Here is an 11,378-nt window from a genome sequence, read left to right as displayed (position 1 = left end):
TAATGCCTGATTTTAAAATTAGTTAACTGGACTTGTAGCCATTATTTTGTGCCCATGTGGCTGGACACCACACGGCACGACAAACCCGATCGAACCATTATACCCAGGATTTCTGTCGGCTAATGTGTCTCTCAGGGTTTGAAAATGGGCCGACAACTCGTGTAGTGTGCGCTGGACTAAGGAAATGAGGAAGGGAGGGTCAGTGGAGAGCACCGGAGCTGAGCCTTTTTTCATTTAGTGTCATCAACAGGAAGAAAAAAAGGCAGGAAGAGACGATAAAGACGATAATTAAAATGATCTCGATCAGTTTTTTTTATCATCCGATTAATTGATTTGTCGTTTATCGCGACAGGCCTAGTAGTCCCTAACAATAATATGATCGGGCAGCATCATATATGCACATATGTATTATTGTTATAAAGGCTGAGCCAAGAAAATTTGTATCAAACAAGTAGCCCTTTTTTGTTACTCTGAAGTAGCTCGCAGTCTACTTTGCAGTTGGTGACCCTTGATATATATGACATTAGGGCAGTTGTAAACTAATATTTTAATAATCAAGTAATCTATCGATTATTCTTACGATTAATCGAGTAATCGAATTAAAAAAATTATTCAATAAAATATTGGTAAATCTGGTATAACACCAGTGTTACTGTTTTAATTTTTGAGCATCCCTAACAGTTACTTTTTTGTAGTTTAGAAAACTAAGTTTTAACAATAATGGCTCATTTTCTAAGTTAACCTGAAGAAAAGTTATGCAAAGATCTGAAATTCTATTCAATTTAATAAAGAGGCAGGCTCACAAATACGTTTATAAAAATATCTTAGTTTTGAATGAAACATGGTTAAACAATTCCATTACCAATAAAAAATATTTCCTTGGAAAGTTATAATGTTTTTCATTGTGATCGCCTTAGGAAAGGTGGTGGTGTTGCCATCTATGTAAAGAACAACTTCCATGTTACACTTATATCTTCTGTATCCATTCCAAAACAATTTGAGTTACTAGCCTTGAAAATTGAATTCACTAAGGCTCAGCATATCACAGTTATAGGGTGTTATCAACCACCTTCTGCTGTCTGTGATGCACTCCCTAATTTGTCCAAATATCCAACTGACCTAAATAAAAATGAATTTGTTTTGTTAGGAGATTTAAATCTAGACTGGTTGACAGCATCTTCAGATAGCTTAAAAACTATCTGTGATTCTTTAAATATCACCCAGTTAATTAATTACCCCACCCGACTTAACAAAAGCCCACTAAAATCACCACTCCTTGATTTAATTATGACAAACGGGAATACAGGGATAGGAGTTTTTGCAAACGATCTTAGTGATCTTTGTGCTGTAGGTACAGTTAAAAATCTCAAGTTACCAAAACCTAAGCCACGTATCTTTACCAAAAGAGATTTAAAACGGCTAAATGAGCAAGCTTTTGTTCATGACTTGTTACATTTTAACTGGAATAGGGTCTCTCTTTTTGATAACGTTGACCTTACCTGGCAGTATTTCCATGAAGAGTTTTTAAGACTTATAAATAAACATGCTACTACTTAAAATTAGGGTAAATGGGCGAAATAATAAATGGTTTTCCCCAGCTATTGGGGCTCTGCTTAAACAAAGAGATGCAGCTTGGGCTAGGGCAAGAAAAAATAAAACTAAAGAGAGCTGGCTTTGTTTTAGGAAATTGTGGAATAAATGTACTTAATTAATTAAGAAAGCAAAGTCAGACTATTTCTTTCACAAAAAATTTAAATGATCCAAAGAAATTTTGGAAAACAGTGAAATCAGCTACTGAGCAGGCGCCACTGAGTGACTTTCCAAATTTTGTTTGGAATAAAAGTAAAATGGTGTCTGATAAATTAGCAATTTTAAATTACTTTAACTAGCATTTTATTTCTGTTGGCTCTATATTTGATGATTTAAATTCTTTCGGCCCAAATGTAAATACTGATGAGCAGTTTTTAAATAATGATTGTAACTTCACCACTTTTAATTTTTTCCCTATTTGTACAGCTGAGGTTCTCAGAGAATTGAAAAACAGACACCAAAAAATCGGCAGGGCCAGATAACCTGGATCCTTTTTTTTCTAAAATTAGCTGCAGAGTTTATAGCAGAGCCATTGTCTCATATTTTTAATCTAACTCTTAATTTCTAATAAAATGCCTAGTGTCTGGAAATCAGCATTTGTTTTGCCTCTATTCATGGGTGGAGAATCGTCACAGGTAAACAATTACAGACCAATTTCTAAACTATGTATCCTAGCAAAATTTTTTTTGGAAAATTAGTTGCAGTCAATTGAAAATGTCTTTACATTCTAATTGTGTTTTACAAAATGTAGTCTGGTTTTAGGAAAAAACATAGTACTGTTACTGCCACTTTAAAGGTTATTAATGATCTTATTCAGGCTCTTGATAACAAAAAGCATTGTGTTGCTCTGTTTATTGATTTATCAAAGGCATTTGACACAGTATATCACACGCTTTTAATTGACATTCTACAAAGCATTGGGCTCTCACATCAAGCTATCATGTGGGTTGCTGATTACCTGTCGAACAGAACCCAGAGAGTTTAATTGGCTGGCTTCACTTCCTCTATTCTGAGCCCTGTGGAACGTTCCACAGGGCTCAGTTCTTAGCCCACTTTTATTCTCTATTTATATAAATAACTTGTGTAAAAATCTGTCAAATGCTTTTTATCATTTTTATGCAGATTATTTAGTAATTTACTGCTATTCTTCATCACTTGTAAGCAGACTGCAATACAGTATTTGCAGTCTGCTTTTAATGTAGTTCAGACCCGCTTACAAACTCTGAAGTTGGTTTTGAATATGGATAAGACAAAAGCAATGGTTTTTTCACACTCTAGAAAACTATCAGAGATCCCTCCATCCCTCCACTGCTGTAGGAACACAAATTGAGTTTGTCAGTAATAATAAATATCTTGGTTTTATTTTAGATACAGAGCTTTCTTTTAAAAATCACATAGCCAATTTGTTACGAACACTGAAAATGAAGATTGGGTTTTATTACTGAAATTGATCTTGTTTTTCTCTTAAAGCTAGAAGTAAATTGGTAGCTGCAACATTCCTGCCATTCCTGGATTATGGCGATGTTTTATATATGAATGCTTCAACCAAATGCCTTCAATCATTAAATACTGTTTATCAGTTTATCAGTATGCTTTAAGGTTTGCAACCGGTAGCGGACGTCTCACATGTGAGTTGTATGCAAAAGCTGAATGGCCTCCTTTAAGCGTACGGAGAAACGATCACCTTACGATCCGATTTATAAATCTCTACTCGGCTTAGCTTTCGTCAAAAATACAGAGGCGGAAGTCAGAGCTCCGTGCAACCCATACAATGTTCCGGCCGGAACACGATGTGCAAAATAATAAAACATAATTTAACGAAGCTTTGAGGCAGGTAAATTTTTCTCGAGGAATTTTAATAATCAAGGTACTCAAATCACTCGAGGAATCGTTTCAGCCCTAAATGATATACTATATGATATATCAATCGTGAGATTTTGGAATGCTAATCAGCTGTTTTCAGGTGCAAAAACAATACCTTGTTACCAGGGTTACGTTCAGGAGCAAAATCCTTTCACTGCTCAGCATCCACATGTAGAGAGAATAATTTTCTCTCTAGATTTTGATGCAATGTCTCAACCAAATAAATTAACAAATTTTTGTAGACTTTAAATTCTTAAAGTCTACAAAACAAACAGAACCAACACACTACAAACCAGACTAACAGAGAAGTAAATGTAATCTTGGACTCATTCGTAAATATTGTATTAAATATCCACCAAAAAATGATTCCCATCTCATTTTTGCCTTTTTACCTAAACTATGTTTTTGGCATTCATGTTAAAGTGGTACCTTAGAATCAACCCATCTTTATATCAAAGAAAAAAGAATAAGAGATTGAAAAATCTAATCCTGGTAGGAACTGACCTTTTCTCTGCCTCATGTTGGGACTCGGGTTAGCTCTCCTGAATACTGATTCTGGATTAGATGAATCTGACCGTCTCAGACCCATCTTCCGGACATTCCTGTTGGAACAGAAGGACAGGTCCGCCAATCAGAACTTTACAAAAACAATTTTTGAAACACATTTCATTGTCCTTTGTTTAGCCACAATAAGAAATAATGATAAAGTTTCTTTAATTGTTAGGGTTATTTGTATTGTCACTTACCTCATTGGTACTCCATAGTTATTGTTCTGGCTGGCCTCTGTGAATCCAACACACACACACAGCATTTAATTTTGCAGTAAGTTGTCATTTTTTTGTATATTCTAGAATGAAACTACAAATGTTGTAATCTGCTGTCTCAGCAATTAGTAATCTAAACAAAGCCATATCAGTAATTAGCCTACTGAGTAATTAAAGCCTTTACTCATGAGGCTTTAAGTCTGCAAATAGTAATTCATATAAAGTGCTTCCCTCTCTGGCACTAGGCCTCTTTTTGAGCAATATGGCTGAAAATAACATGCCCAAAATGAATTGAATGTATCTCAAGAACTACAGAGTTTATTTGAATTGTTTTGGTATCAAAACAAAAGCAAGACCCTAGAGAACACGTTACAGCTCTAAAAACCACCCAGCCTGTTACTGAGGAAAGTGAATTAATATGATAAACGGCAGAAATTAAGAAAATCAATTTCCGCCTAAAAAAAACCCACTTCAATCTATGAATGTTCCTTTCAAAGCATGCAGTGAAAGCCAAAAAAGTAGTAAACAACAGTACACAATCTGACCTTTTACTGTGCCAAGTTTCATGAAAAAAAGTCAATCATATGAGTTTTAGAGAGGTACTACTAGATAAAAATCTAGAAATAAAATGTAAAACAAATTATTTTGCCCATGTGACATGCAATTTTATATTTTCTGTTCGAAAAGGAGCAGGTAGAAGATACATCTTATAATATCCAAAATTGACCAAGTTAGACCCGACATCTTGTATAAGTACATAAAACACGGAAATGCCTCTGTGCCGAAAATCATGTGAGATGTACTCAGGGAAAATGGATTATCGGACCAAGTGGAAATATTTACTCTAATATGGATTATGACCACGAAACGGCAAAGGTAGGACTGGATTTTTGATTTTAGCTTCGTGAAATTAGCTATTTCTTTTTTTCTTCTTTAGCTGCTGGTTCAGTGAGTTTTGCACGTAGCCTAGTGACTCTGGTATTATTGGAAACCGCAGAGCTTCAGCTTTACTCTGATAGTTTTTGTATATCGGGCCTCCTTGCTCTTTTATTGTTGCGCTTTTTACCGGGTGTGCCTCGTTAGTGTCTAATTGCGTTTCTTTTTATCAATCTGCTTAGTGTTCAATGTGGGTGTGGTTGAGGTAGAAAATATCGTGCCTATCATTTAGAAGAGCTTTTTCCCTTTACGTGAATATGCAATAAGCCTATATTGATAAATGTAAAATGTATAGCATGTGTTTTTAATTGATCTTGTTGCGGCAAGCGCCGAGGACCCAACTTTGGGTCCCCTAGCGGCATTAATTCCTCTTTGTAATCTTCCAAGACACATGAAGACCCACCTGTTTAGAGTTGCGTTTGAAAAAAATTATTGATGGCACTTGACTAAATGTTTCAGTTGTTGACTCTGTTTTCTATGACTTTGTATTGTTGTATCTTTATGATGTAAAGCACCTGTTGCAGAAATGTGACACACATAAAATTCGATTTGAAAGATGTTAAGCAATGTTTGTATATTTACTCATGACCAGAGTGAAAGTATGTTTCCAGATTCAGACTGGAGCATTCTGCCTGACATAAGCTAAAGTGGAGATAAATACAAGAAACAATCTCAACTTTCTACAAGACACCATTCTGGGGTAAGAAATCTCTGGAGATTAACTCTAAAATAAACTTTAGGCCTTAGTCAAAAGTGTCGCACCTAGTGATCTGGCTTATTACCTCCCATTCCAAGCAACCAATGAGCTTGTCACATAAATGCAGACTGTGCATGGAACCATTCAACATGCTCTAAACATTATACTCGGCAAAAAGAATGTATTTGCAATCATGGATGTAGCAATATTTTATTCATAAAAGCTGATTATTTGGAGGTGTATGCAGACAGTGGAGCAGAACGCAGCAACGGGCGCCTAAAATGAGCAGTCATGCTGCGAATGAGGGGAGATTTATTGTGGGGCACATGCTCGTTCCTTCCTCCATGTTTACAGCTTGTCTCGCTTAATTCAGCCAAATCTACATAACTTGCTATTCAAAAAATGAATTATTAGACTGTTAAGCCAGGCAATCATGGTAAGGAGTTGAATGTACAATGTGTAATAAAACAGTACAGGTAATTCCATACCGCCTTTATATTGCTGCCCTTATTTGTCAGCTATTCTTCGGCTCCTACTTTAATCAAATTGCACTGGTGGAACCGCTACACTGAATAAATAATATCTCATGCACAATTCCATTCTCTGTGAGGCTAGTACCCTCTGAAACTGAATTCCAACTAGAAACAGAAGTTGGGAAAGCAGCAAAAGAAGTTGCATAATGCTGGCAAACCCTTCAGTTGCCTTGGTTCTGATTCTAAAACGACTTCTGTTGCTGTCAAAGTGCAAATACAGATCAGACAGAATGGACAAAGATTCCATTCTGTCTATATAAAATGCAGTCTCTGTAACATGCTGCCTGTTACTCTGGATGGTTGATCCCCAGGTTTCTAAACTAGCCCAGCATTGATACTACTCCTTCGAGCCTTCACTGTTCATTAGAATCACTTAATGTTTCTTGAATTTAATAACTAGCCAGCTTTCCATTGGCATGTGTTCTTATGTTCAGTTGTGATGGAGACGGTGGTAAATAGCAATTTCTGATCTTAATGCAGTTTTTAAAAACGCATAAGGCATATGTGTGATAAAGTGCTGAGTGTTTAATTTAAACAATAATCATCATCATGGTTCACTGTCAGCTTTTCCTCACTTTGCTACTTTTTCCTACTACTCTCATTTATGAATTAACTGAATTCATTGAGGCCATTAACTTTAACCTCTTTCTGCCTGTACGACACAGACCTCTGCAGGTGGACTGGAACATAAATTATGTCCGAATTTATTCAGCAAATGTGTTTCCATGTTTCCATTGTTTGTCTTATAAGCTGCTTTGGGAGGATGTCTCTTATAAATTGGAGCTTTCTAAATAAACAGAGCTGAACAATAATAAATAAAAGTATAACAAAATTTTTCTGCAACTCTTTCCATGAAGATCAGACAGATGTCTTTCATTTCTCTCTCAGGTTATTTCTTCTCAGCCTTTATGTTGGTTCTTTGTGCTTCCTATCAGCCTCCGTCTCCACCCTGGAAATGCCTTTGCATTCCTCTCTCTAGCTGTCCATCTCTTTCTCTCTCTCCACACATCATTCCATAATTCCCCCTTTCTTCTCTCCCCATCACTTTCAATCTGCCCTCCCTTTCATTCTCCCCCACACCAGTTTCATCCCCTTCTCTTTCTGTTTCCTCACACACTGAGTAAGAAGTGTTAATCATGCACACGCTCGCTGCACTGGGGCTCCTCAGCCTCGGCTCTGCAGGCTTCAAAACAGCACTGCCATACTATTAGGCAGTCTGCTCACACACAGGAACAGGGACACACACTCCACTGTGTGCACACACTGGTTGCCAGTTGCTTGAGTGTGCAGTTAAGAGTGTGTCTTTCATGTCAGTCCGGACCACCAAGTAGAACTGTGGTCCTGCTGCAGAGAGTGGACTGAGTATGGAGAAAGTTGATTGTTACGAAACATCTTTGTCTTTTTTCTTTATAACCACCACAGTAATATACCAGTTGTTATAGCAATTTGCAGATGGATTATTGAATCAACAAAATCCTATTGTCAGCAGTAAAAAAAGCCTTACATCACTAACATCAGATATGGAAGTCCATTTATGTTATGGAAGAAAACGTGAAAGCCCAAAAGTTAGTCATAATTTTTACCCAATTTTTGGCTAAATAAAGAAAAGTTTGTAGAAGAACATTTTTATTTTCTTTCTGGGGAATGTTGTTGCGCAACACTCCCCCCCCCCCTTCTCTCTCTCTCTACTTCCAACACAAAATCAGTGACCTTTAATTACAGTTACACATTTTACACTATTTCAAGTTCAATGTCAAAATCACATTTATAACCTTTTAGTTTCTCTGGTTTAGCATTCATTTATAATATAATAACCATAACTTATTAGTTACTCTTATTATGATCATAATGTGAGTTATTACAGACATTTCTGAAAAGAAACCAAGGATAATCAATTATTTGATACCAAGTTAGTTATTTGTTTTATCTGTAAGTACTTCCATAAAAGTGTAAGAGTAAGCGCAAATATTTTTATAATCAAACCAATATCAACCACTGGTTAAACCAATATTAATTATTGGCCTAATTATAAGTTATTATTAATTTAAGTATTTTACTCGGTTTAAGTATTTTAATTGGTTTTATCCAATTACTCAAAATGTTTATATTTTATTCTTTAAACCTTTAATGCTTTAAAATGAGGAGTACTATGAACTATTTTTATGCTGATGCAAGCTGGAAGCTTTCTTCCTCTTTATTCAGGAAACCAGCTCTTCCTGTTCCATGACTCTTTCTACCGGACTATGATTTTTTATGATTAAATAGAAAAAAGTGGAATTAAGGCAAAATTTGCAGGACACAATAACAATACACACAACCAGATTAATTTTATTACCGTCTGACTCTACTGTTGGGTCTTGATTTCACCTGTGTAATTATTTTTAAGGTAACTTTATTTATTGTTATTATTAAACTAAAATCTCCAGCATGTGGAAGTGGGATGAGCTCGACTTTTCTCGACAGGAATAAACTATAAACATTTTATAGCCTGGAAAATAATGAACCCAGAAAGTTAAGTGACTGTAAATGTCAAGGCAAACATTAAATATTACATGTTTTATTTATTGTTGTGCAGGTAAAAGAGAATTCACAATAATGTTTTTGGGGTATTTAATAGTGGAAAAAAGAAAATGTTGACCCCTGAATACTTTTAACTTGGGGATTTTGGTTCTTTGTGCAAAAAAGTTTAAACACTTCTGCCCTGAGACCAGAACACCCTGAAGGACTAGTAGTAATAACAGACTTTAGCTGAGAAACATTCATTTCAGATGTAAAAGCAATACAGGAAAAATACTGTTTAGTTAATCATATAAAATATTGTCAAACGGATGTCGCCCTGTTGTTTACGCTGCAATGAATCCAGGGTTGATGAGGAATTCAAGGTTCTATGGAGCCAAGTCTGTCCAGCCACTGTCCATCTGGTGGATGGACCACCAGAACAGATCAAAATCTGTTTTGTAGAAGTCACCAGATTCTCTTGTTATGTGACAGGAATTTACTGAATATATAAACATGTTAATATAGAAAGATATTACAACTGTACTGCCTTAAGATGATGCCTTGCAGTCGTGTTATTTACTTATGGAGTTTTGCTTGAAATTATGCCAGGTATCTGAATGACACCACATCCAATCCTATGATGGCTAACTTCTCTGCAGGGTCTAAAAGTCAATTCAACTTATTATGAAATTAGATTTTGTATTATTTTAAGATTTTGCAACCATCCTAAGCCTCCAGAGTGAAGAGTCTGTCTTAAAGTGAGTCACATGGTAGAAGGTGACGATGTTGCACTCCTGCATTTACAAAAGAAAATCCAGTGGATGCTGAATATGCAGCAAGTTTGTATCAATTATGAAACTACTGTGCAATCAAAAGCAGGATGATGATGAATAGCTACATCAGACTTGTTGTCTGGCAGACATGTTTCCACAATTGTGCACATTTTATCGCAGTTTTTTGTCTCCTCAAAGGAAAATTGTGAGGATATCACAATGAAATAAAAAGCGGAAGTGAGGCGTCGCGTGGCACAGTGGTTAGAGCGAGCCTCAACACGCTTGTCCTCAGTTTCTTCACCTTCTCTCTGCTCCCTTTCTGTCAGATTGCTTGCAAATGAAGACCACTAAAGCTGAAATATATTTTTTTTAAATGGATGTAATGCGCCATGATAGTTCAGACTCATGATGACTTGGATGAATCTAGAATTTGTTCTGATTTGGAAAAAATCAGATTTTTGCTGTTCAAACTGACATTAAATTCAGGTGTGGATAAAAATGTCAAACTTGAGCCACTTTAGTCTACAGTCAATGTGACCATTATTCAATTCAATTCAGTACACCACCAATTTAAATGACACTAAAATTGCTTAAACGTTTTATATCTATGGAAACCCAGCAGATTTCATCAAGTCAGATGAATTTTATTATAAATGTTCGTTTTGAGTGTAAATAAGCAAATATTCTAAATAATGTTTTCCATATCACATGTTGTTTCCCAGTTCTGACAAACATGTATTTACTGAGGAGTTCTAATTTTATATTTTGCAGAAGCTCATTTGACAAAGACCTAGGACATGTCCACTATGACAGAGTGTGGCTGTGTTAATGCTGACATAATAAACTCACACCAACACAGAACAGCTGCAGTAGACACAGTGTAGACCACTGAAAATACAGACTTTTAAAACTATTTGATATGATACTGGAGTAATTTGGAGGAATTTTTGTCTTGATTGTTCAACAAAGGAACCTGTCAGTATTTAAAAAAAAATCAATATAACAAGTGTTTTGAAGCTGTGTAAATCGAATCTAATAAACAAAGTAGAACAGAAACATTCAAAGTAAGCCGTTGTCAGTGTGTGAATGTACCTCTGCATGCTTCTAGCTGGCCTGTAAGAACTTTACGGATCTCTGACACCCACATATTCTTCACATCCATGGAGGGAGCCTTGGGTAAAAATATATACAATATATACAGGTCCTTTTCAAAAAATTAGCATACTGTGATAAAGTTCATTATTTTCCATAATGTAATGATAAAAATTAAACTGTCATATTTTAGATTCATTGCACACCAACTGAAATATTTCAGGTCTTTAATTGTTTTAATACTGATGATTTTGGCTACAGCTCATGAAAACCCAAAATCCCTGTCTCAAAAAATTAGCATATTTCATCCGACCAATAAAAGAAAAGTGTTTTAATACCAAAAAAGTCAACCTTGAAATAATTATGTTCAGTTATGCACTCAGTACTTGGTCAGGAATCCTTTTGCAGCCTTCAATACGGCATGGAGGAAATCAGCCTGTGGCTCTGCTGAAGTGTTATGGAGGCCCAGGATGCTTCGATAGCCTTTAAGCTCATCCAGAGTGTTGGGTCTTGCGTCTCTCAACTTTCTCTTCACAATATCCCACAGATTCTCTATGGGGTTCAGGTCAGGAGAGCTTGCAGGATAATTGAGCACAGTGACACCATGGACAGTAATACCAGTGGTTTTGGC

The 11,378-nt window shown here is 35.9% G+C and overlaps 1 protein-coding gene across 5 annotated transcripts in view; it reads right to left on the bottom strand.

Moving 5' to 3' along the window:
* mcf2l2 (MCF.2 cell line derived transforming sequence-like 2) overlaps positions 1 to 11,378 on the bottom strand; it is a 182,136-nt gene that overhangs the window by 44,611 nt on the left and 126,147 nt on the right. For all 5 annotated transcript variants that reach the window (XM_017304428.1, XM_017304431.1, XM_008407840.2 and 2 more), the window contains exons 25-27: positions 10,748 to 10,826; positions 4,200 to 4,236; positions 3,958 to 4,055 (exon numbers count right to left, since the gene is read on the bottom strand). In XM_017304428.1, coding sequence (XP_017159917.1) covers positions 3,958 to 4,055; positions 4,200 to 4,236; positions 10,748 to 10,826 — 214 coding nt within the window. The remainder of the gene's footprint in view (positions 1 to 3,957; positions 4,056 to 4,199; positions 4,237 to 10,747; positions 10,827 to 11,378) is intronic.

Source organism: Poecilia reticulata, linkage group LG4 (genome assembly GCF_000633615.1).
Source record: "Poecilia reticulata strain Guanapo linkage group LG4, Guppy_female_1.0+MT, whole genome shotgun sequence".
NCBI lineage: Eukaryota > Metazoa > Chordata > Actinopteri > Cyprinodontiformes > Poeciliidae > Poecilia > Poecilia reticulata.
The sequence above is the reverse complement of the archived record's forward strand: the minus strand, read 5'-3'. Positions and strand labels throughout refer to the sequence as shown.